This window comes from Mesoplodon bidens (genome assembly GCF_964165515.1).
Source record: "Mesoplodon bidens genome assembly, chromosome: 9".
NCBI lineage: Eukaryota > Metazoa > Chordata > Mammalia > Artiodactyla > Ziphiidae > Mesoplodon > Mesoplodon bidens.
The window spans coordinates 73,964,453-73,991,754 of NC_138166.1; the positions used below are offsets into that span (position 1 = coordinate 73,964,453).

The 27,302-nt window shown below is 41.1% G+C and overlaps 1 protein-coding gene across 4 annotated transcripts in view; it reads left to right on the plus strand.

Annotated features, from left to right (window-relative positions):
* Nucleotides 1–5,220: 5,220 nt before the first annotated feature.
* ST7 (suppression of tumorigenicity 7) overlaps nt 5,221–27,302 on the plus strand; it is a 262,181-nt gene continuing 240,099 nt past the window's right edge. For 2 of the 4 annotated variants that reach the window (XM_081243542.1, XM_081243544.1), the window contains exon 1: nt 5,221–5,450. In XM_081243542.1, the coding sequence (XP_081099668.1) occupies nt 5,300–5,450 (151 nt within the window). In that variant the 5' untranslated portion in view covers nt 5,221–5,299. The remainder of the gene's footprint in view (nt 5,451–27,302) is intronic. The other 2 variants (XM_081243541.1, XM_081243543.1) reach the window with 1 other exon arrangement.

Here is a 27,302-nt window from a genome sequence, read left to right on the forward strand (position 1 = left end):
TGTATAATATAGTCATATATTTATTTATCCTTACCTTGTATGCTGGAATTAAGCTTATCAGCATATTATAAGGTTTCTTAAGGGCGCTAGACTCCCAAGATATGCTGATGCCTGAAACCATTGAGAAGCATCATTTTACTTTATGGCTTTGATATCTGGTATCTTTTTTTTTTTTTTTTTGCGGTACGCGGGCCTCTCACTGTTGTGGCCTCTCCCGTTGCGGAGCACAGGCTCCGGCGCAGGCTCAGCGGCCATGGCTCACGCACGGGCCCAGCCGCTCCGCAGCAAGTGGGATCTTCCCGGACCGGGGCTCGAACCTGCATCCCCTGCATCGGCAGGCGGACTCTCAACTACTGTGCCACCAGGGAAGCCCCTCTCTGGTATCTTTTTTTTTTTTTTTTTTTTTTTTTTTTGCGGTACGCAGGCTTCTCACTGTTGTGGCCTCTCCCGTTGCGGACCACAGGCTCCGGACGCTCAGGCTCAGCGGCCATGGCTCACGGGCCCAGCCGCTCCGCAGCACGTGGGATCCTCCCGGACCAGGGCACGAACCCGTGTCCGCTGCATCGGCAGGCGGAGTCTCAACCACTGCGCCACCAGGGAAGCCCTGGTATCTTTTAATAGCACTTGGAAGAGTAACTTTTTCAGTTGACATAAATTTTGTTTACATGTAAATAACTCGATAGGAGAGCATATTTTGAGAGTAGACAAGGGAAGGAAATAAAGGCCCTAGGCAGCTAAGGTAGAGAGAAGGCCTGCTAGGAGGTGTGGAAAATAAACGTCCTTCTACCTCTCAGTTTGCCTGGGGTAGGCCCTGCATCTTAGAATCTTATGACTTGAAAGAAAACTCAGAGATCATTTAGCCCAGCTGTGACTAAGGGGGTTCCCAGGTTACAGGACTTTCAGTTTTAAAACTAGGAAAGTCCCAGCAAACCTCATGCAACCTCCCACATTCTGCAAGGATCCCTTCTTACATGACAAACAAAAGCTGATATTGTTCCCATTTGATAGATGAGGCTGGTGTCAGCCAAACATCTTTTAGAATACTCTCAGTGATCTCAGTGATGGGAAGCCAGCTAATGGGTCTGTTAGAGGCTTCCTCCTCAAATAGAAGTATTTCCCCATCATTTACATTCATTGGTTCCTTCTTACATGAAAATCACAAAGCACTTACATTTTTTAAGTCTAGAAAACCAACTTGTCTGAGAGGTCAAAATTCAAACAACCCTAGCCCCTCACTCTTCAGCTCAATATACATAATCATTTCAAATCAATTCAGCATTCAAGGCCTGTGTAAGGCTCCGGAGGGTATCTGATAAAAGAACAGGGGTCAATGAACAAATCTATAAAGAATACTTGATAAATGTGTCTAAACATGGTAGCCCAAGATAAGAGCCCCTGTTGGAATAAAAGTATAATATGAAATGCATATGAGAAATAGAAGTGCAGATAATTAAATCTAGGCTATAGCAAGTTATTTCCTACAGTGTGTCCAATCAGTCAAACTTGACAAGTTAATTCAAATTAGTTTGATTATGTGGACATCTTCAGCTCGAAGGCTGAATGACAAACTCTGATCAAAGAGAAAAAATTATACTGTAAAAATAGTATTATAAAGATAATTTTGAGGGGGAGGAAAAACTCAAGGGAAGCCACAGTTTCAATTATAATCCATATTCACTAACTGTCATTATTAGCAAGGAGATAAATCCCATTACAGTAAAATGTGCATAAGGTGCTAAATTTAGCAGCCATGCAATAGCATCGCAACTCAGAATAAAAGGAAAACCTGGAATAATTTTTGCAAGACAAAGTAAAGAAGAGAGGTTAGAAGATGGAGTGGGCAAGTGCATTACTTCAGACTAGCCTGAAATGTGCTTTAAGATAAAAAATATCTGATTTTTCTTTTTTCCTCTTTTTTAAATTAGGTTTCCACACAGGCCAAATACACCAGATGATTGTGAAATTTTCACTTTAATTTGCATGCCTAAGTATAGTTCCACATTAGAAATGAGAACAAGATGAAATGTAACTGATAAAGTGTAAGGGAATACCTCTTGGTTAAAGAATGGAATTAATTATCAGAAATTAAAGAATAAATGGTCTGTGTCAATAAAAACAAATTTAAGCTTATACCATGACTCTTAATTCTACCAATAATTCTATAACATCAGTTCAACCCAATTTCTGGATTTTTTTCAATGCACCAGATTGTTTAACTGAGGAGTCTAAATTTGTCAGGTGCTTTGGAGGTAGGTCTGTGTGCATGAACTTGCAATTTGAAGCCAAAACCACAAAATAACATGACATGACATACCAGTAAATAGCATATTATTTTTGTATTTCTCCTGGAATTATTTTATATGATGGTTATTACTGGTTCTGGGTAGTTTTGAAATCCTGTAATTTTTAGTAAAGAAATGTGTAGATGTGGCTCTGGTTCCTGAAACTCTAGCCAGTCATGGACCAAAAACATGCAGTTTTAAAATAAAATAATAAAGTTGGGATAACTGATGCTATTTTACACATATAGAAAATTTCAGACAATGAATTTTTATTTTGATTAAAAGTGCTGTATTAAAAAAAAACCCTCTTGGGTTTGAGTATCAAGAATAAAAAGAAAAGTATACTATTATCATTTCTACACTATTTAAAGTGCAACTGAAAAACCAGCCCATCTTACAGTATCTTCCCAAGAGTAAAGATATTGAGTAGCTTAGTCAAGAATAGAGTAATAAGGTTTTTTTAATTGATTTATTTTATTTTTATTTAGTTTTGGCTGCGTTGGGCCTCTGTTGCTGTGTGTGGGCTTCCTCTACTTGCGGTGAGCGGAGGCTACTCTTCGTTGCAGTACACGGGCTTCTCATTGAGGTGGCTTCTCTTGTTGCGGAGCACGGGCTCTAGGCACACGGGCTTCAGTAGTTGTGGCACATGGGCTCAGTAGTTGTGGCTCGTGGGCTCTAGAGCGCGGGCTCAGTAGTTGTGGCGCATGCGCTTAGTTGCTCTTCGGCATGTGGGATCTTCTACCAGGACCAGGGCTCGAACTGTGTCCCCTGCACTGGCAGGTGGATTGTTAACCACTGCGCCACCAGGGAAGTCCCACCTTGAAGTACTGATGCCCAGTTGAATGTGAGGAGGAAAGGAGGTGAGGGAGTGGGAGGAATCTGGGTGGCATGATCCTCAGATTCCTGAATTAGGGAGCTGGAAGGGTGATGCCCATTCCCTGATGGAACTGTAGAAGGAAGAGCAGTTGGGGGTGAGGAAGTAATGAGTTCACTTTTGGATATGATGACCTTGGGGTGACTGTACACCAGCCCACTGAGAGATGGTCAGGTGGTGGTGGGACATATCTGGGATGTCACTATTTCATGAATGGTCCCACTCAATAGCCACCCTTCACTCTTTATCTTTACCCTGCCTATACTATCAGTCACGAAGGCCTGTCAGTTCTACTTCCTTAAAATGTAATTTCCACTTACATAAATCTTGGTCATTTGGATTAGTGTGTGCAATGCCAAATAACTGTGAACACCTTAGCATTTCTACAAGGCCCTTCAAGGTCAGACACTCTTCAGCTTTATCCCTCTCTACACTACTCCATGTGGAGCCTGCACTCCAGCCATACTGAAGCCACTGAGGCTCTCACGAGATCTTGTTCTCACTCAATTCTGCATCTGAGCACAAAGACATGTCTCCAACCCCAACCCCCGTCTCTGGCTGCACATCAGGGAGAGGCAATGATGAGTAAGATAGGGCTGACCGTACAGGATCTCCTAGTAGATAATCAAAAAACTGTGGCTCAACTGAGTCAGATTTATGTCCCTTCTTTGAGGCTCACTGACAGCAAAAAGTCAGGCCTCAGGCTATTCATTTAAATTAAGTAGGCAATTACTTAATTGGTGGGTGGGAATCTGGTGGGTTACTTAAGCATCGCATAAAATAGATGTTTCATGTACTCATGTTGTTTCATTCTACTGAGAATCCAGGCATCATTGTTAGATAAAAAATTGGTAGCATGCTGCAATAAATATCTATAGAAAAGTATGTGTGTGTCAATTTCTCTTATCCTTGCCTGTCTCACCGCTCTAGTGGATCAAATATATGGAGAAACCAGTAGCTGAGAGTGAGATTGGAATTAGTGAAAATGTAAGAGTAGTTCTATTATGTATGCCATAATACATAAAATACATGTAAAAAGTTAAAGGAGCTTGTTTTATTATGCAGGAAATGACAAGTAAGCAAAACAATATTTATAATAAAATATTCTCTTGAATGCTCAGAATTTTAAAAATGTCTTGGCTGTAGATTGGGTTAACTGCCATCGCTTTATTACTATCCAATACATAGAAAGTGAAATTATTTATGGACAGAAACAGACTTTAAATTTTCATTTGGTAAAGGCAACGTTTCATTCAGTATAGACAAAAAACGTTTATAATTTACTTCTTGTTTAAAGTAGCCAGTTCAGAGTAAGCCAAAATTATCCCGGAGAATTGTTTATATTAAAAACAGGCCGAGAGTTGTTTGATCTGTCATCACCCCCCAGATTGAAAGATAAACATTCTTCTTGTCAAGATGTCTTTGGAAACCCCCTGTGCGGCTTCAAGGAAGACAAAATAAAGGTAAATAGTGTGCAACCCAAATCTTGCTTAACAGAATGATTTATCTTCAGGCCTACTAACCAGTGACAGGAGCACATCTAATTTTTTCTAGTTGCTCCGGGTTTATTCATCCCTCTGAACCTAAATTCTGAGAGAAAGAAGTAGAGCGTTGGGTTAGGACCTCGTTCGCTGGCATCCATCATACTGCAAATGAATTTTGGCTCGAGCTGAAGGTAAAGTGCTTAGTCACTTTGTGCCTCAGTTTCCCTTATCTATATAATGGAGATTGTTGAAGGAATTAGGTGAGATTAAACAGACCTTGGAACAGTGCCTGACATACAGGAAACCCTCAACATATGTCAAGAGATTCCCTCAGCGCGCCACTTGGCTTGTCTTTCTAAATATTAGCATAATATAAATGGCATCAGAACGTGAGGGGCAAGGGCCACGTGATCCTTCCACGAAAGCCACTTGTGGGGGCCTTCAGAGAGTTGGCATTAAGGCTGGGAAAAAAAGGCAAGCGCGCCCGCGGCCCGCGCGCGATTTCCCGCCGCGCCCGCGTCCCGGGCGGCGGGCGAGCTCCGGGGGCGCCGGGGCCGCGGCGGCGGCGACGGCGGCGGCGGCGCGAGTGGCGCCTCCGGGCCGGTGAATCATCCCTGCAGACACCGAGAGCCGCGGCAGCAGAGAGCAGCGCCGGAAAAATGGCTGAAGCGGGCACGGGCTTTCTGGAGCAGCTCAAGTCCTGCATAGTTTGGTCTTGGACTTATCTCTGGACCGTATGGTTCTTCATCGTCCTCTTCCTGGTCTACATCCTGCGGGTGCCCTTGAAAATCAACGACAATTTGAGCACAGGTAAGGCCCGGGCAGCCGGGCCCGCGGCGCTCGCCCCTCCCCCGCCCCGGAAAGTTAGTGCAACTCGCCCGGGGCCGCGACCAGCGAGGGCGGCCGGGCGCGCGCTCGAGGACGCGCCGGGTCCCGCGCACCGGATGCCCGAAGCCACTCGCCAAGGACGCGGCGCCTCGGCTGGCGGGGTAGACGGGGCGTGCGAGGGCGGCTGGCGGCCTTCGTGGCTCCGCGGCCCGGCGACCCCGCGGAGGAGAAGCCGCGCCGGCAGGCGGGCCCGGCCGGCGGCTGCCGCTCCTGCGCCAGAGGTGCTCGTCGGGCGGCGACAGAGGAGACGGAGGTCGGGAGGGAGGGAGTCCCCGCGGACGCCCCCCTGGCTGTCTGCGCGTGAACCCCGAGGGCTCCTCAGATTTGTACCGTGTCCTTCCTCACACGCTGTCGGCTGCGGGTGCAGAGCGTCCGAAGTGTAGTCGGACGAGGCGTGCCTCCAGATCCCGGCGCGACTCGGCCGGTCGCGGGCGCCCCCGTGAGGGTACTGCTCAGGGGTGCCCAGCGGCGAAGCCCCCAGAAGGAGTCGACCCCGCACCTGGGGCCGGGACTGCCCGCCTGTGAGCCCCCTGAGTTGCGGGCGAAGAGGCGTCTCTTTTAGACGGGGAGAGGGTTTCTCGAAGGTACTATCAGGGCTGTGGATGACGTGTCAGGTTACCAGACGGAATGTCAAAGGGACAAAAGGAGAGATAGGAAACCTGGAATTTATAATGGTTTTAAATGGTCTTAGCCCTTCTCTCTCCCTTCTCCCCGTCTGCGTAAGGCGTTGGTAACTAGTCACGTTCAGAATCTTAGATAAAGCTGCACATGCTAAGAAGTGAGCCCCGCCGTGTCTCCTCTCCACGGTCGTAAGTGCAGAAGGTAATTAAACAGGATCTTAAACTTGAGGCCAGACAACTGAATCATTAAAAAACAACCACAGAGAAAACTCACACCAACAGTGACACTCCGGAGACAAATCAAAAATGCAAAGTATATTTTGCAGGAAGGGTTACAGTTCTTGAAGTCTGGAAATAGTTGTGGGACTCGTTAGAAAGATCTTTTCTTTTTTAAAATTTCACAGTAATTTGGGAAATCCTTACAGTCTTGAATGAATGCCTATGTATTCTGCCTAATATGTGATTTACATACTCCGGGAGTCAGGGGTCTGGAAATGCATTTTCCTCTGTGTTGTTAACTGCACTAAACCAATTTTTAAAATGTTTGAGATAATGTCATTTTGTTAGGTACTTGTGCTTTTATTTTTTATTTATTTTTGGCTGCATTGGGTCTTTGTTGCTGCGCGTGGGCTTTCTCTAGTTGCGGCGAGCGGGGGCTACTCTTCTTTGTGGTGTGCGGGCTTCTCATTGTGGTGGCTTCTCTTGTTGCAGAGCACGGGCTCTAGGTGCGCAGGCATCAGTAGTTGTGGCACGTGGGCTCAGTAGTTGTGGCGCACAGGCTTGGTTGCTCTGCGGCATGTGGGATCTTCCTGGACCAGGGCTCGAACCCGTGTTCCCTGCATTGGCAGGCGGATTCTTAACCACTGCGCCACCAGGGGAGCCCCTACTTGTGCTTTTAAATACTAAACCTCATTCATATACCTTGATTTCTTTAACTTGAACTCATGTTCATATTCACATTTGTTTCATAGTATCCCTTGGGATGGTACTCCTGGGGTGCAGATAGGATTCTGCACCCTAGAATCATCTTGCCATTTTTATATGAGCTGCTCAGCCCTTGGATTCAGTCATCCTAGTGATGATGGCTTTCTGGCTTTTCCATCTGTTACAGTGGTTGCTTATCAGAGTATTCTTCCTTGCTTTTGGTTTCCTTGCCTTTGGCAAATATATCTCTAAGATACCTTCACCTCGTGGCATGTGGAGTCTTAGTTCCATGTGGGATCTTAGTTCCCCAATCAGGGATGGAAACCGGGTGCCCTGCATTGGAAGGCAGGGTCTTAACCCACTGGACCACTGGGAAAGTCCCGAAAGTTTTGTTATCTTAAGAAGTTGCTTGAATATATGAGGCCATGGAGTCTTATATTTATTGGTAAGTGGGTTTGATTTTTTTTCTCCCCAAAAATTCATTGTAAGGTTTAAAAATTGTGAACGTTTCTCATTTAATACACATTTAAAATTTTTATTTCAGAACACACATTTGTAATACTACATTTTCTTAAAGTAGGTTAAATAATCATCTACGTGTGTATATGTGTGCATGTGCCCATAAGTGCCACATACCAATGCTTTATACAGAACAGGCAAGAAGCAAAATACCTACTGGTAATATGTATAATTAAAAAATATATTTATTTATTTATTTATTTGGCCTCCCCGGGTCTTAGTTGTGGGTCTTGGGATCTTCTTGCTACATGCGGGATCTTTAGCTGTGGCACGTGGAATCTTTAGTTGTGGCATGAGGGAATCTTTTAGCTGCAGCATTCGGGATTTAGTCCCTGACCAGGGATCGAACCCGGGCCCCCTGCATTGGGAGTGCTAAGTCTTGACCACTGCACCACCAGGGAAGTCCCAATATGTGTAATTTTTAAGGAAGAAAATTGTTATGTCCTCTCCCAGCAACTTTAAATCTAGTATTTCTCACAAACACCTTTGTTAATTTGCATTAGGGTCATTTCTCATTTGGGCTTCTAAGAGATAAAGGAAATATGAAGATGAGGTATGAGATTCAGGCCGTCTGGGCTGAATCTCATCAGACACATGATAGAGGGAACCTGAGACTATTTATCCCAGTGATGCTGGACTTCTGTTTTCAGTGTGGTTTTACCTACATTTTAGTCATAAAAGAAGGTAAAGGAGAAGCACACAGAGAGTACATCTCTCTTTGCCACTTCTGTGAGAAGGTAAGGGGAGAAGGGGACATTGGACCCTCCTATGGTGGAACTTGTCCTTTCAGGGAGATCTAAATGGGTTCTAATGGAACTAATTTTGCTGTTCCTAAGCGCTATGGTGCTTGCCTCTTCCTGTGATGATGAAAGCACATGTCCCTGGAGAGTCTGCTAAATCTAGAGCTGCTTTTAGGAAGCTGTAGGTGTCCCAGGCCTCCTTCCTTAGGGAAGCTGACACTATTGACTGATTTGCAGATATTGAAAAATCCTTGCATCCCTGGGATAAATTCCACCTGATCATGGTGTATGATCCTTTTAATGTATTGTTGGACTTGGTTTGCTAGTATTTTGTTGAGGATTTTTGCGTCTATGTTCATCAGTGATATTGGCCTGTAATTTCCTTTTTTTGTGATATCTTTGTATTTTTTTTAAATTTTTGAACTTTATTCTCTTTATTTTTTTATACAGCAGGTTCTTATTAGTCATCAGTTTTATACACATCAGTGTATACATGTCAATCCCAATCTCCCAATTCATCACACCCCACCCCCACCCCCCACTGCTTTCCCCCCTCGGTGTCCATACGTTTGTTCTCTACATCTGTGTCTCAATTTCTGCCATGCAAACCGGTTCATCTGTACCATTTTTCTAGGTGCCACATATATGCATTAATATACGATATTTGTTTTTCTCTTTCTGACTTACTTCACTCTGTATGACAGTCTCTATATGCGTCCACGTCTCTACAAATGACCCAATTTCGTTCCTTTTTTATGGCTGAGTAATATTCCATTGTATATATAAGTACCACATCTTCTTTATCCATTCGTCTGTCGATGGGCATTTAGGTTGCTTCCATGACCTGGCTATTGTAAATAGTGCTGCAAAGAACATTGGGGTGCATGTGTCTTTTTGAATTATGCTTTTCTCTGGGTATATGCCCAGTAGTGGGATTGCTGAGTCATATGGTAGTTCTATTTTTCATTTTTTTAAGGAACCTCCATACTGTTCTCCATAGTGGTTGTATCAATTTACATTCCCACCAACAGTGCAAGAGGGTTCCCTTTTCACCACTCCCTCTCCAGCATTTGTTGTTTGCAGATTTTCTGATGATATGCTTTCTAACTGGTGTGAGGTGATACCTCATTGTAGTTTTGATTTGCATTTCTCTAATAATTAGTGATGTTGAGCAGCTTTTCATGTGCTTCTTGGCCATCTGTATGTCTTCTTTGGCAAATGTCTATTTAGGTCTTCTATTTAGGTCTTCTAAATCTTTTGGATTGGGTTGTTTGTTTTTTTAATATTGAGCTGCGTTTTTTTTAATATTGAGCTGCAAATTTATATATTTTGGAGATTAATCCTTTGTCCATTGATTCGTTTGCAACTATTTTCTCCCATTGTGAGGGCTGTCTTTTCGTCTTGTTTATGGTTCCTTTGCTGTGCAAAAGCTTTGAAGTTTCATTAGGTCCCATTTGTTTATTTTTGTTTTTATTTACATTACTCTAGGAGGTGGATCAAAAAAGATCTTGCTGTGATTTATGTCAGAGTGTTCTTCCTATGTGTTCCTCTAAGAGTTTTATAGTGTCTGGTCTTACATTTAGGTCTTTAATCCATTTTGAGTTTATTTCTGTGTATGGTGTAAGGGAGTGTTCTAATTTCATTCTTTCACATGTAGCTGTCCAGTTTTCCCAGCACCACTTATTGAAGAGACTGTCTTTTCTCCACTATATATCCTTGCCTCCTTTGTCATAGATTAGTTGACCATAGGTGCGTGGGTTTATCTCTGGGCTTCCTATCTTGTTCCATTGATCTGTATTTCTGTTTTTGTGCCAGTACCATATTATCTTGATTACTGTAGCTTTGTAGTATATTCTGAAGTCAGGAAGTTTGATTCCTCCAGCTCCATTTTTTTCCCCCTCAAAACTGCTTTGGGTATTTGGGGTCTTTTGTGTCTCCATACAAATTTTAAGATTTTTTGTTCTAGTTCTGTAAAAAATGCCATTGGTAATTTCATAGGGATTGCATTGAATCTGTAGGTTGCTTTGGGTAGTATAGTCATTTTCACAATATTGATTCTTCCAGTTGAAGAACATGGTATATTTCTCCATCTGTTCATATCATCTTTAATTTTTTTCATCAGTGTCTTATAGTTTTCTGCATACAGGTCTTTTGTCTCCCTAGGTAGGTTTATTCCTAGGTATTTTATCCTTTTTGTTGCAGTGGTAAATGGGAGTGTTTCCTTAATTTCTCTTTCAGGTTTTTCATCATTAGTGTATAGGAATGCAGGTGATTTCTGTGCATTAATTTTGTATCCTGCAACTTTACCAAATTCCTTTATTAGCTCTAGTAGTTTTCTGGTGGCATCTTTAGGATTCTCTCTATATAGTATCATGTCATCTGCAGACAGTGACAGTTTTATTTCTTCTTTTCCAATTTGTATTCCTTTTATTTCTTTTTCTTCTCTGAGTGCCGTGACTAGGACGTCCAAAACTATGTTGAATAATAGTGGTGAGAGTGGACATCCTTGTCTTGTTCCTGATCTTAGAAGAAATGCTTTCAGTTTTTCACCATTGAGAATGATGTTTGATGTGGGTTTGTCATATATGGCCTTTATTATGTTGAAGTAGGTTCCCTCTATGCCCACTTTCTGGAGAGATTTATCATAAATGGGTGTCGAATTTTGTCAAAACCTTTTTCTGCACCTATTAAGATGATCATATGGTTTTTATTCTTCAATTTGTTAATACGGTGTATCACATTGATTGATTTGCATATATTGAAGAATGCTTGCATCCCTGGGATAAATCCTACTTGATCATGGTGTATGATCCTTTTCATGTGTTGCTGGATTCTGTTTTCTAGTATTTTGTTGAGGATTTTTGCATCTATAATCATCAGTGATACTGGTCTGTAATTTTCTTTTTTTGTAGTATCTTTGTCTGGTTTTGGTATCAGGGTGATGGTGGCCTCATAGAATGAGTTTGGGAGTGTTCCTTCCTCTGCAAGTTTTTGGAAGAGTTTGAGAAGGACGGGTGTTAGAGCTTCTCTAAATGTTTGATAGAATTCACCTGTGAAGCCATGTGGTCCTGGACTTTTGTTTGTTGGAAGATTTTTAATCACAGTTTCAATTTCATTACTTGTGATTGGTTTGTTCATATTTTCTATTTCTTCCTGGTTCAGTCTTGGAAGGTTATACCTTTCTAAGAATTTGTCCATTTCTTCCAGGTTGTCCATTTTATTGTCATAGAGTTGCTTGTAGTAGTCTCTTAGGATGCTTTGTATTTCTGCAGTGTCTGTTGTAACTTTTCCTTTTTCATTTCTAATTTTATTGATTTGAGTCCTCTCCCTCTTTTTCTTGATGAGTCTGGCTAATGGTTTATCAATTTTGTTTATCTTCTCAAAGAACCAGCTTTTAGTTTTATTAATCTTTGCTATTGTTTTCTTTGTTTCTGTTTCATTTATTTCTGCTCTGATCTTTATGATTTCTTTCCTTCTGCTAACTTTGGGTTTTGTTTGTTCTTCTTTCTCTAGTTCCTTTAGGAGTAAGGTTAGATTGTTTATTTGAGATTTTTCTTGTTTCTTGAGGTAGGCTTGTATAGCTATAAACTTCCCTCTTAGAACTGCTTTTGCCACATCCCATAGGTTTTGGACCGTCATGTTTTCATTGTCATTTGTCAGTAGGTATTTTTTGATTTCCTCTTTGATTTCTTCAGTGATCTCTTGGTTATTTAGTAAAATGTTGTTTAGCCTCCCTGTGTTTGTGTTTTTTACATTTTTTCCCTGTAATCGATTTCTAATCTCATAGCTTTGTGGTCAGAAAAGATGCTTGATATGATTTCAATTTTCTTAAATTTACTGAGGCTTGATTTGTGACCCAAGATGTGATCTATCCTGGAGAATGTTCCATGTGCACTTGAGAAGAAAGTGTAATCTGATGTTTTTGGATGGAATGTCCTATAAATATCAGTTAAGTGTATCTGGTCTATCGTATCATTTAACGCTTGTGTTTCCTTATTAATTTTCTGTTTGGATGATCTGTCCATTGGTGTAAGTGAGGTGTTAAAGTCCCACACTATTATTGTGTTACTGTTGATTTCCTCTTTTATAGCTGTTAGCAGTAGCCTTATGTATTGAGGTGCTCCCATGTTGGGTGCATATATATTTATCATTGTTATATCTTCTTCTTGGATTGATCCCTTGATCATTATGTAGTGTCCTTCCTTGTCTCTTGTAACATTCTTTATTTTAAAGTCTATTTTATCTGACATCAGTATTGCTACTCCAGCTTTCTTTTGATTTCCATTTGCATGGAATATCTTTTTCCATCCCCTCACACTCAGTCTGTATGTGTCCCTAGGTCTGAAGTGGGTCTCTTGTAGGCAGCATATATATGGATCTTGTTTTTGTTTCCATTCAGCAAGCCTGTGTCTTTTGGTTGGAGCATTTAATCCATTCATGTTTAATTATCGATATGTATGTTCCTATGACCATTTTCTTAATTGTTTTGGGTTTGTTTTTTAGGTCCTTTTCTTCTCTTGTGTTTCCCACTTAGAGAAGTTCCTTTAGCATTTGTTGTAGAGCTGGTTTGGTGGTGCTGATTTCTCTTAGCTTTTGCTTGTCTGTAAAGCTTTTGATTTCTCCATCGAATCTGAATGAGATCCTTGCTGGGTAGAGTAATCTTCGTTGTAGGTTCTTCCCTTTCATCACTTTAAGTATATCATGCCACTCCCTTCTGGCTTGTAAAGTTTCTGCTAAGAAATCTGCTGTTAACCTTATGGGGGTTCCCCTGTATATTATTTGTCACTTTTCCCTTGCTGCTTTCAGTAATTTTTCTTTGTCTTTAATTTTTGCCAATTTGATTACTATGTGTCTCGGCATGTTTCTTCTTAGGTTTATCCTGTATGGGACTCTCTGCACTTCCTGGACTTAGGTGGCTATTTCCTTTCCCATTTTAGGGAAGTTTTTGACTATAATCTCTTCAAATATTTTCTCTGGTCCTTTCTCTCTCTCTTCTCCTTCTCGGACCCCTATAATGCGAATATTGTTGCATTTAATGTTTTCCCAGAGGTCTCTTAGGCTGTCTTCATTTATTTTCATTCTTTTTTCTTTATTCTGTTCTGGCAGCAGTGAATTCCACCATTCTGTCTTCCAGGTCACTTATCCGTTCTTCTGCCTCAGTTATTCTGCTATTGATTCCTTCTAGTGTATTTTTCACTTCAGTTATTGTATTGTACATCTGTTTGTTTGTTCTTTAATTCTTCTAGATCTTTGTTAAACATTTCTTGCATCCTCTTGATCTTTGCCTCCATTCTTTTTCCGAGGTCCTGGATCATCTTCACTATCATTATTCTGAATTCTTTTTCTGGAAGTTTGCATATCTCAACTTCATTTATTTGTTTTTCTGGGCTTTTGTCTTGTTCATTCATCTGGTACATAGCCCTCTGCCTTTTCATCTTGTCTGTCTCTCTGTGAATGTGGTTTTTGTTCCACAGGCTGCAGGATTGTAGTTCTTCTTGCTTCTGCTGTCTGCCCTCTGGTGGATGAGGCTATCTAAGAGGCTTGTGCAAGTTTCCTGATGGGAAGGACTGGTGGTGGGTAGAGCTGGCTGTTGCTCTGGTGAGCAGAGCTCAGTAAAACTTTAATCCCCTTGTCTGCTAATGGGTGGGGCTGCGTCTCCTCCCTGCTGGTTGTTTGACCTGAGGCGATCCAACACTGGAGCCTACCCAGGCTCTTTGGTGGAGCTAATGGTGGTCTTTGGGAGCGCTCACGCCAAGGAGTACTTCCCAGAACTTCTGCTGCCAGTGTCCTTGTCCTCACGGTGAGACCGAGCCACCCTCCGCCTCTGCAGGAGACCCTCCAACACTGGCAGGTAGGTCTGGCTCAATTTCTGTGGGGTCACTGCTCCTTCTTCTGGGTCCCGATGTGTACACTACTTTGTGTGTGCCCTCCATGAGTGGAGTCTCTGTTTCCCCCAGTCCTGTCTAAGTCCTGCAATCAAATCCCACTAGCCTTCGAAGTCTGATTCTTTAGGAATTCCTCCTCCTGTTGCCAGACCCCCAGGTTGGGAAGCCTGATGTGGGGCTCAGAACCTTCACTCCAGTGTGTGGACTTCTGTGGTATAAGTGTTCTCCAGTTTGTGAGTCACCCACCCAGCAGTTATGGGATTTGATTTTATTGTGATTGCAGCCCTCCTACCATTTCATTGTGGCTTCTCCTTTGTCTTTGGATGTGAGCTATCTTTTTGGTGAGTTCCACTGTCTTCCTGTCAATGATTGTTCAGCAGTTAGTCGTGATTCTGGTGCTCTCGCAATAGGGAGTGAGAGCACGTCCTTCTACTCTACCATCTTGAACCAATCTCCTTTGTATGGTTTTGGTTTCAGGGTGATGTTGGCCTCAAAAAATGAGTTTGGAAGTGTTCCTTCCTCTGCAATTTTTGGAATAGTTTGAAGAGGATAGGTGTTAACTTTCTCTAAATGTTTGGTAGAATTCACCTGTGAAACCATCTTCTGTTTTGTTGGGAGTTTTTAAATTTAAATCTTATAATGAAAAGTGAATTTAGGAAACACAAAAGAGAAAACAAACATATTAGGAATAGCACAGTGGTTAGTTTGATAATTGATTTTTGATGTTCTGCCCTTGAGTTGGATAGGAGAATGTTAAAATAGTTCTATGATTTACTAAAAATATAATGAACTTTTAACAAGATTTTTTAAAACCCCCAATTATATTGTTACTTGTCAGTTTTCAAGTGAATTAATTACCCTAAAACAATGCTTTTCCAAAAGGGCAGAAAATTAATTGTAGATAGGAGCAGTCATGCAGGATATTATTCAAGAAAAACAGTAGCATAGATTAATCTTTAAAAGATAACACCATTACTTGCTTTATATTGTGGTGTTGACAACACTTTCTCGTCTACCCAGTGTTCTGAGGTTTTAGATGCTGAATTTAAAACACTTTGCACTTTTTCTTAAATATATACCTTTGCCATTTTTGCACCAAGCAGCGTAAGTGATTTTCCAGCTCTGTGTCTGTTTACTGAAAAGCAAGTTTTCAAAAATCTTTAAATCCTATTTCATTCCTTTTGGAAAGCAAATATAATAGTCTGACCTAAGTTTAAGATTCCTTATGTTATAAAACTCTTTTTTGGTGTTAATTAAGATGATAAATACAGATGCAAAACTTACATTACTGAATGGAAATATACATAACTTCAGGTGCAGCTCAGATTTGAGTATTATCGTATTGGAAATAGTTGCTCTAAACTTAATGCTCTGGATTTCTTGTCCTGAGGGCCTTGTTGCAGTTTACTTATGTTTTTGACCCTGATGTGCCTGTTGTCTAAAATCTTTTCCCCACCTGTAAATCCCACCCATCCTTCCAGGACCAGCTTGCATGCTGCCTTCTGATTCTTTCAACCCAATGTGGTATTTCCTGCAGTTTTCAGTGTATATTTTCTGAGAGGCATGTTGGCAGTTTTTACCTTGCATGAATTATGGCTGTGTATGTTTAATATATGTTTCAGTGTTTGTGTATATGTGTCTCTCTTTCTGTACATGTTTTACAGCTTCTACTAGACTCTAGTTCTTCATTTTCCACTGTACTTCCTTGAACATAACGGTTCCTTACCATTCATTGGATGAATCAATCTCCAAGTTGTGGTGTACCCAGTGAGGTGGGATTAGAATAATGGAATTGGCCAAACACATTACTGGGTATGGGCCTCATTTAAGTTTTCAGCTTTAGATCGAGGTCAGAAACTGTCACAAAGACTTAAGGAATTCCATGATGAGTCATATGTATCTAATCCGTGGTGGTCCAGTTTATGAACACATAAAAAGACAATTTTATGATTGTCAGCTTTGAGGTGAGGATCTATCCCAGCCATCTTAGTTGCCCTTACTTATTTTTGGAGACATTTCTCTCAGCCATAATGAAGCAATCTGAATGATACTTTTTTCCTTAAGCCCTCAGTTTCCGTACACGTTTAATGATAGCTTTATATTCCTTAAGATCCTTTCTAGCTCTAGAATTCTGCTTCAGTGCCTTGGGATAATTTTCATTGAGTGCAGAGTCTATAACCAAGCAAATACATGGACTTAATGAACATATATGTTTTTCCCAGGTTGGATTCTAATTCTTAGTAAATACAACTCCAGATTTTATGTGGCTTCCTTCAGTGGCTTTCCATTTCACTGAAAATAAAATCAAAATATGTTACCCTGACTTACAAAGTCTGGTGACATGACCCCTACCTACCCCTCCTATCTGAACTTTGCCACCTTCTTGAGGTGATTCTCCTTCAGACAATTGTGATTCTTTCTTATTCTTAAACATGCCTTGCTTGTTCTTACCCTGTGACCTTTGCACTAGCTGTGTCCTCCACCTGGAAAGTTTTCCTACTTGATTTTTACATGATCGTGTTTTTACTATTCACATCTCTGCTTAAATTCACTTCTTTTGAGAGGCTTTCCCTGATGATCCAATCCACAGTGACCATTCAGTCATATAATACCACCAGATTTGAATTCTGTGTATATCACTTAGCACTGTTTGTAATAGTTCTTGTTTGTTTATTTATTTGCTGCATTCTCATGGTTTTCCCCCATGTGGTTGTAAACTCCATGAGAGTAGGAACCTCATTTGTTATGTTTTATCTGTCTTGTGGTTCCTCAGGATCTTGAACAGTGGGTGTTTGGGCCTAACATATGCTTAGCATCTATTTGTTGAATGGATGAAAAACCATGTCAGTTGGTTGTGGTGACTCAGAAGTAACACTGTCCTGTAGGAAATGATTTTGGAATATATCATGTAGTAATTTCTTATAAGATTTAGAATTGTGTTTACTGACTCTAAGTTATAAAGATTACCTTGAAATGTTTACTGAAGTTCCAAAATATTAATACATTTTGATCCATTTTTAGGGGTAGAATTTAAAGAAGGCTAACCTTCTGGTCCGTACTGTACAGCAAATTTAATACAAAGAATGTTAAAGTCAAAAACTGATTGCATTGGGAGCCAATTTGTGTAACATAACCTGGAACTTCAAACAAGGGAATTTGCAGAGTTAAGTGCCTCATGTTATCTGTAAGGATGGAACTTGGGGTTCTACCAACACGGAAAAGGTTCTTGTTTTTTCCATGGGCAATATAAGGGTGGGAGAGTGGGAGGCACAAACTATTGAGTGTAAGGCTCAAGGATGTATTGTACAACAGGGGGCATATAAGCAATATGTTGTAATAACTGTAAATGGAAATTACCTTTAAAAATTGTATTAAAAATAAATAAATTAATTAAAAATGTAAATTAAAAGAAAGAATATCTAAGAATTGCACTAAGCAGGATAATAAACTATTGGATTGTTTGTAGCCACACTACTGAATGTCTGTTTGTTGTAATCATGAAATAATATCTGCCAACATCCTTATTGTATTTGAGATGTCATTGTAAAGATATCTATAAAACATTTTGAGTTTCCTGGTAGGGCATATGTCATGAAATTCGTTTTTTATGTTACAATGGATCAGGGCAGTTTCTCATGTGTTATAGTTAGCAGTCATTCAAATATGGCAGGCTTTCCTGCACTACCTGCTGTGCTAAAATAAGAAACTGACAGGGCCATTCAGCTCTAGCAGTATGTCATACTAGCTGTGCTGAGGCCAAAAGAGTCACTGTTTTAATTGTAGTTACTAAATCGCTCAGCAAAATAAGGCAACATTTATCTGTGGGAATATTTGTTTTCCCTCTGAATTTTAAGAAATTGAAAGTGTACTAGTAACAAGTATACTGTGTGGAGAACCCTAACTTTGTTCCATAAGTTGACTTCCAAATCTAATAAAGGATCTTGGTTAAGTGTCACTCTTTCTGAAATTTTGAGCAAGCCTGTAGAGAACTTTAAAGGAAGCTCTTAGGTCAGTGAGCAAGGACTTTTTTTTTTTTTTTTTTTTTTTTTTTTAGTAAGAAAGCTTAACAATTTAAAATAGCACGGCAGCTTCCCTGGTGGCACAGTGGTTGGGAATCCCCCTGCCAATGCAGGGGACACGGGTTCAAGCCCCGGTCCGGGAAGATCCCACATGCCGTAGAGCAACTAAGCCCGTGCGCCACAACTGCTGAGCCTGTGCTCTGGAGCCCGCGAGCCACAACTACTGAGCCCACATGCCACAACTACTGAGGTCCACGCACCTAGAGCCTGAGCTCCGTGACAAAAGAAGCCACTGCAATGAGAAGCCCGCACAGCACAACGAAGAGTAGGCACTGCTCGCCACAACCAGAGAAAAGCGTGCACGCAGCCATGAAGACTCAATGCAGCCAAAACCAATAAATAAATAAAAATAAATAAATTTATTAAAAAATTGTAAAAAATAAAATAAAATAGCATGAACAGTTGACATGCTCTGAGACATATAAATCTTAAAAAAAAGAAGTGGCTTTTAAAAATAAGCAGTTTGAATCTGAATCTACGTGTAATCTAAAATTAGAGTTTTTTTTTTTTTTTTTTTTTTTTTGTGGTACGTGGGCCTCTCACTGGGGTGGCCCCTCCCCTTGAGTAGCACAGGCTCCGGACGCGCAGGCTCAGCGGCCATGGCTCACGGGCCCAGCCGCTCCGCGGCATGTGGGATCTTCCTGGACCGGGGCACGAACCCGCGTCCCCTGCATCGGCAGGCGGACTCTCAACCACTGCACCACCAGGGAAGCCCTAGAGGGGTTTTTGCTTTGTTTTATTTTGAAGTCAGTTGTAATAACATTCTAAAATGTTATTTTATTAGCAGTAGGTAATAGTAGAATGCTTACATTTCTTCCCTCTGTTAAGCTTTTCCAGTTTCTAGTCTTGTTCTCTTGGAAATGAGAGAATGAAATTTACTTCCCCACAAAATTGATCTTTTTCATTTATTTGATAGGTGCTGTTTATTGGGCATTACTAATAGAACTAACGAAATAATGCTCTTGGGATGTTTTGCAATTTATTACACCCACTTGACTCAATTGGTGCCCTTTCTGTGACATACATTTAGATTCTGGTAGTGTCACGTAGTAAGAACTGGTGTGATCTGGTTTGTACTTTTCGCCTGGGCATTGCTTGAAGGGGAGGGGAATTGCTATCCTCTATCATTGACATCTTTTATTTAAAATAAAACAAATTTTGCTTTTCTCAGTTCAGGCTCAGAGTACTTGACATTATGGTTTAGAGAGAAACTTTTTTCTTAGCTTATTTGGCTCTTTTAGCAAGGACAGTGTTTTTAATTGCACCTTTTGAGAGCTGGAAGTCTGAGAGGGTAAATTACAGTTTTTAAATATTAGAAACTTGCTTCTCAATTGTTTTTTCTCCAAACTGGAAGTTGTATATGCATTATCATTCAGTAAAAGCCTGAATATAGCAAATCTAATCAATTGGAGAAGGTTATTAACTTAAGAATATGTTTTTTTTCTTTTACATTATTTGAATAATCAGTTTCTTCAAGGGAAAGTACAGAAATGATGACAACATAACATAAATTAAGTTTGAGCAAAGATATGCAGACATAAATTAGTTTTAGCTGTAAAAGTATTCCTAAAAACGTTTGGTTTTTACACAAACAGGGTTTTTTTTTTTTTTTTATTGCTTTGCCTCAGAAAATAATGTAACACTTAATTTCTGGTAGATTTTAAAAACAGTTAAAAGAATTTTAATTCTTTTTTTTTTTTTAAAGAAGATGTTGGGGGTAGGAGTTTATTAATTTTATTTTTATTTATTTTTGCTGTGTTGGGGTCTTCATTTCTGTGCAAGGGCTATCTCTAGTTGTGGCAAGCGGGGGCCACTCTTCATCGCAGTGCACGGGCCTCTCACTATCACGGCCTCTCTTGTTGCAGAGCACAGGCTCCAGACGTGCAGGCTCAGTAGTTGTGGCTCACGGGCCTAGTTGCTCCGCAGCATGTGGGATCCTCCCAGACCAGGGCACGAACACGTGCCCCCTGCATCAGCAGGCAGATTCTCAACCACTGCGCCACCAGGGAAGCCCAAGAATTTTAATTCTTAAAAATGATCATTTTTAGTTTTTTTTTTTTACATCTTTATTGGAGTATAATTGCTTAACAATGGTGTGTTAGTTTATGCTGTATAACAAAATTAATCAGTTATACATACACAAATGTTCCCATATCCTCTCCCTCTTGCGTCTCCCACCCACCCTCCCTATCCCACCCCTCCAGGCGGTCACAAAGCACCGAGCTGATCTCCCTGTGGTATGTGGCTGTTTCCCACTAGCTATCTACCTTACGTTTGGTAGTGTATATATGTCCATGCCTCTCTTTCGCTTTGTCACAGCTTACCCTTCCCCCTCCCCATATCCTCAAGTCCATTCTCTAGTAGGTCTGTGTCTTTATTCCTGTCTTATCCCTATGTTCTTCATGACATTTTTTTCCCTTAAATTCCATATATATGTGTCAGCATACAGTATTTGTCTTTCTCTTTCTGACTTACTTCACTCTGTATGACAGACTCTAGGTCCATCCACCTCATTACAAATAGCTCAATTTCGTTTCTTTTTATGGCTGAGCTGAGTAATATTCCATTGTATATATGTGCCACATCTTCTTTATCCATTCGTCCGATGATGGACACTTAGGTTGTTTCCATCTCCGGGCTATTGTAAATAGGGCTGCTATGAACATTGTGGTACATGACTCTTTTTGAATTATGGTTTTCTCAGGGTATATGCCCAGTAGTGGGATTGCTGGGTCATATGGTAGTTCTATTTGTAGTTTTTTAAGGAACCTCCATACTGTTCTCCATAGTGGCTATACCAATTCACATTCCCACCAGCAGTGCAAGAGTGTTCCCTTTTTTCCATACCCTCTCCAGCATTTATTGTTTCTAGATTTTTTGATGATGGCCATTCTGACTGGTGTGAGATGATATCTCATTGTAGTTTTGATTTGCATTTCTCTAATGATTAAAGATGTTGAGCATCCTTTCATGTGTTTGTTGGCAGTCTGTATATCTTCTTTGGAGAAATGTCTATTTAGGTCTTCTGCCCATTTTTGGATTGGGTTGTTTGTTTTTTTGTTATTGAGCTGCATGAGCTGCTTATAAATTTTGGAGATTAATCCTTTGTCAGTTTCTTCATTTGCAAATATTTTCTCCCATTCTAAGGGTTGTCTTTTGGTCTTGTTTGTGGTTTCCTTTGCTGTGCAAAAGCTTTTAAGTTTCATTAGGTCCCATGTGTTTATTTTTGTCTTTATTTCCATTTCTCTAGGAGGTGGGTCAAAAAGGATCTTGCTGTGATTTATGTCATAGAGTGTTCTGCCTATGTTTTCCTCTAAGAGTTTGATAGTGTCTGGCCTTACATTTAGGTCTTTAATCCATTTTGAGCTTATTTTTGTGTATGGTGTTAGGGAGTGATCTAATCTCATACTTTTACATGTCCCTGTCCAGTTTTCCCAGCACCACTTATTGAAGAGACTGTCCTTTCTCCACTGTACATTCCTGCCTCCTTTATCAAAGATAAGGTGACCATATGTGCGTGGGTTTATCTCTGGGCTTTCTATCCTGTTCCATTGATCTATCTTTCTGTTTTTGTGCCAGTACCATACTGTCTTGATTACTGTAGCTTTGTAGTATAGTCTGAAGTCAGGGAGCCTGATTCCTCCAGCTCCATTTTTCGTTCTCAAGATTGCTTTGGCTATTTGGGGTCTTTTGTGTTTCCATACAAATTGTGAAATTTTTGTTCTAGTTCTGTGAAAAATGCCAGTGGTAGTTTGATAGGGATTGCATTGAATCTGTAGATTGCTTTGGGTATTAGAGTCATTTTCACAATGTTGATTCTTCCAGTCCAAGAACATGGTATATCTCCCCATCTATTTGTATCATCTTTAATTTCTTTCATCAGTGTCTTATAATTTTCTGCATACAGGTCTTTTGTCTCCTTAGGTAGGTTTATTCCTAGATATTTTATTCTTTTTGTTGCAATGGTAAATGGGAGTGTTTTCTTGATTTCACTTTCAGATTTTTCATCATTAGTATATAGGAATGCCAGAGATTTCTGTGCATTAATTTTGTATCCTGCTACTTTACCAAGTTCATTGATTAGCTCTAGTAGTTTTCTGGTAGCATCTTTAGGATTCTCTATGTATAGTATCATGTCATCTGCAAACAGTGACAGCTTTACTTCTTCTTTTCCGATTTGGATTCCTTTTATTTCTTTTTCTTCTCTGATTGCTGTGGCTAAAACTTCCAAAACTATGTTGAATAAGAGTGGTGAGAGTGGGCAACCTTGTCTTGTTCCTGATCTTAGTGGAAATGGTTTCAGTTTTTCACCATTGAGGATGATGTTGGCTGTGGGTTTGTCATATTTGGCCTTTATTATGTTGAGGAAAGTTCCCTCTATGCCTACTTTCTGTAGGGTTTTTATCATAAATGGGTGTTGAATTTTGTTGAAAGCTTTCTCTGCATCTTTTGAGATGATCATATGGTTTTTCTCCTTCAACTTGTTAATATGGTGTATCACGTTGATTGATTTGCGTATACTGAAGAATCCTTGCATTCCTGGAATAAACCCCACTTGATCATGGTGTATGATCCTTTTAATGTGCTGTTGGATTCTGTTTGCTAGTATTTTGTTGAGGATCTTTGCATCTATGTTCATCAGTGATATTGGCCTGTAGTTTTCTTTCTTTGTGACATTCTTGTCTGGTTTTGGTATCAAGGTCATGGTGGCCTCGTAGAATGAGTTTGGGAGTGTTCCTCCCTCTGCTATATTTTGGAAGAGTTTGAGAAGGATAGGTGTTAGCTCTTCTCTAAATGTTTGATAGAATTTGCCTGTGAAGCCATCTGGTCCTGGGCTTTTGTTTGTTGGAAGATTTTTTATCACAGTTTCAATTTCAGTGCTTTGTGATTGGTCTGTTCATATTTTCTATTTCTTCCTGATTCAGTCTTGGCAGGTTGTGCATTTCTAAGAATTTGTCCATTTCTTCCAGGTTGTCCATTTTATTGGCATAGAGTTGCTTGTAGTAATCTCTTATCTTTTGTATTTCTGCAGTGTCAGTTGTCACTTCTCCTTTTTCATTTCTAATTCTATTGATTTGAGTCTTCTCCCTTTTTTTCTTGATGAGTCTGGCTAATGGTTTATCAATTTTGTTTATCTTCTCTAAGAACCAGCTTTTAGTTTTCTTGATCTTTGCTATCGTTTCCTTCATTTCTTTTTCATTTATTTCTGATCTGATTTTTATGATTTCTTTCCTTCTGCTAACTTTGGGGTGTTTTTGTTCTCCTTTCTCTAATTGCTTTAGGTGCAATCTTGGTTGCAGGTTTTTCTCCTTCATCACTTTAAATATGTCCTGCCAGTCCCTTCTGGCTTGCAGAGTTTCTGCTGAAAGATCAGCTGTTAACCTTATGAGGATTCCCTTGTGTGTTATTTGTTGTTTTTCCCTTGCTGCTTTTAATATGTTTTCTTTGTATTTAATTTTTGACAGTTTGATTAGTATGTGTCTCGGCGTATTTCTCCTTGGATTTATCCTGTATGGGACTCTCTGTGCGTCCTGGACTTGACTATTTCCTTTCCCATATTAGGGAAGTTTTCAACTATAATCTCTTCAAATATTTACACAGTCCCTTTCTTTTTCTCTTCTTCTTCTGGAACCCCTATAATTCGAATGTTGATGTGTTTAATGTTGTCCCAGAGGTCTCTGAGACTGTCCTCAGTTCTTTTCATTCTTTTTTCTTTCTTCTGCTCTGCAGTAGTTATTTCCACTATTTTATCTTCCACGTCACTTATCCGTTCTTCTGCCTCAGTTATTCTGCTATTGATCCCATCTGGTGTATTTTTCATTTCATTTTTTGTGTTTTGAATCATTGCTTGATTCATCTTTAGTTCTTCTAGGTCCTTGTTAACTGTTTCTTGCATTTTGTCTATTCTATTTCCAAGATTTTGGATCATCTTTACTATCATTATTCTGAATTCTTTTTCAGGTAGACTGCCTATTTCCTCTTCATTTGTTAGGTCTGGTGGGTTTTTATCTTGCTCCTTCTCCTGCTGTGTGTTTTTCTGTCTTCTCATTTTGCTTATCTTACTGTGTTTGGGGTCTCCTTTTTGCAGGCTGCAGGTTCATAGTTCCCGTTGTTTTTGGTGTCTGTCCCCAGTGGCTAAGGTTGGTTCAGTGGGTTGTGTAGGCTTCCTGGTGGAGGGGACTAGTGCCTGTGTTCTGGTGGATGAGGCTGGATCTTGTCTTTCTGGTGGGCAGGTCCACGTCTGGTGGTGTGTTTTGGGGTGTCTGTGGACTTTTTATGATTTTAGGGAGCCTCTCTGCTAATGGGTGGCATTGTGTTCCTGTCTTCCTAGTTGTTTGGCATAGGGTGTCCAGCACTGTAGCTTGCTGGTCGTTGAGTGAAGCTGGGTGCTGGTGTTGAGAGATGGAGATCTCTGGAAGATTTTCGCCGTTTGATATTATGTGGAGCTGGGAGGTCTCTTGTGGACCAGTGTCCTGAAGTTGGCTCTCCCACCTCAGAGGCACAGCACTGACTCCTGGCTCCTCAATTTGGGATGATTCGTTGTCTATTCATATATTCCACAAATGCAGGGTACATCAAGTTTATTGTGGAGCTTTAATCCGCTGCTTCTGAGGCTGCTGGGAGAGATTTCCCTTTCTCTTCTTTGTTCTCACAGCTCCCGGGTCTCAGCTTTGGATTTGGCCCCGCCTCTCGGTGTAGGTCGCCGGAGGGCGTCTGTTCTTCGCTCAGACAGGACAGGGTTAAAGGAGCAGCCGCTTCGGGAACTCTGGCTCACTCAGGCCGGGGGGGGGAGGGAGGGGCACGGAGTGCGGGGCGAGCCTGCAGCGGCAGAGGCCGGCGTGACGTTGCACCAGCCCGAGGCGCGCCGTGCGTTCTCCCAGGGAAGCTGTCCGTGGATCCCGGGACCCCGGCAGTGGCACAGGCTCCCCAGAAGGGGGGGTGGACAGTGACCTGCGCTCGCACACAGGCCTCTTGGCGGTGGCAGCAACAGCCCCAGCGTCCCACGCCCGTCTCTGGGGTCCGTGCTTTCAGCCGCAGCTCGCGCCCGTCTCTGGCACTCCTTTAAGCCGCGCTCTTAATCCCCTCTCCTCGCGCACCAGGAAACAAAGAGGGAAGAAAAAGTCTCTTGCCTCTTCGGCAGGTCCATACTTTTTCCCGGACTCCCTCCCGGCTAGCTGCGGCGCATTAGCCCCTTCAGGCTGTGTTCACGCCGCCAGCCCCAGTCCTCTCCCTGCGCTCCGCCCGAAGCCCGAGCCTCAGCTCCCAGCGCCGCCCGCCCCGCCGGGCGAGCAGACAAGCCTCTCGGGCTGGTGAGTGCCGGTTGGCACCGATCCTCTGTGCGGGAATCTCTCCGCTTTGCCCTACCCAGGTACGTGCGGAGTTTCTTGCCTTTTGGGGGTCTGAGGTTTTCTGCCAGCGTTCAGTAGGTGTTCTGTAGGAGTTGTTCCACGTGTAGCTGTATTTCTGGTGTATCTGTGGGGAGGAAGGTGATCTCCGCGTCTTACTCTTCCGCCATCTTCCCCGGAAGTCTCCATTTTTAGTTTTAACCATGACAATATATGTGATGGAGAAGAGTAATTTAAATATTTAAAAAAGATAAGACAAATAACATGTTACTCTTCAGGGTGGTGAGGAACTAAATTCAAAGCTTGCATGAAAACTGACCAGCTGCTAAGAGAAAACAAAGATTTATTATTGCTCAGTCCAAAGGGAAAACTTAAATGATATTAGTAAGTACAGTGATTGCAGGCTGGGAATAGCTGGGGAAATGGAATTGTGTAACAGTTGTCACAGGCAAGGGCTTTTCTCTACCACGTCTTGAACATTATAACCATCTGTTGTCTCATGTCTAGCTCACTTTCTAGGAGCAAACATGAGCTAGTAGTGAAATATAAAATCCTTTTTAATGTATATTATTCTGTTTGTAACAGCTGCAAAAACAAAAGATATAAAAATATTTAGATATTAAGACAGTATTTTATTAATGCATTATATGCCATTGTTAGTCATTTATTATTTTGATAAAATATGTTATATTTCATTAAAAATATGCTATTGATACATGAATGCTATTGATACTTGGCTTTACAGAAATCTCTTTTTAGCATTGACTAGTGGCAGCTAGACAGTGTCAATCCTTTCAAATTGCTTTTCTTTTAAATAGTTTAGGCAAGACAAAGTTCACATGTACTCCTAGGCAGGAAGCCCAACTGTATTTGTGAAATGACATTACGTTATTTCCACTTTGTGTTTAGATGAAAACTGCTCTCTCCCAATCTTGGCACATTGCTTTCACGTCTTCTCTTAGAGGCACCAGAGAACAAGTAACTGTTGCTTGCAGCACAAGGTTGTGTGCCCATGTTTAACCTGTCCTAGTTTTCTTACCTCAGGGTGCAGCAAATTATCCCAAATGGGGTGGTAAAATTCTCAGATCAATGAAAAATTAATGTATCGTTTGTTACTGTTAGAGATAAGATGAGTTAGTAAATCAAACCACCCATGATGTGATAAAGTGTTGCAAATTATCAAGGGATTCACTTTGCTGATTATGAGTTTGCATCATTCCTGTTGCCTTTTCTTTGCCACTGATTACAAAGTAACTCAAATAAACCTGGATGTCTCAGGCTATACTGGCCTGGAAGTGTAAGACTGAGGTTATATTAGAATGAATAAATAATAACAATTCTGAGCCCACAGGGTCCAGCGGGGCTACTGTGCCCCTAATGACAGCTGTTAATGCCCACTCCTGTCCATGAGTGCTCCAGGGGGCGCTGTTGTTACTTCTGGCTCCTGGTCCTCAGTTCCACAGTCCCTTCTTCCCCTCTCACTGGTACCCATTGTTGAGGACATTAAAGAGTGTCTTTGGTCAGGCAGACTGTGCATATCGTCATCCTGGGGGAAGGTCTACAGGTTCCAGCTGGTCCAGTCAGTTTTAGAGGAGGCCCATCAGTCTCAGCTAATTGTGTAAATTGTATCCAGCCTTGCCACTCCTGAATTACCGCCATAA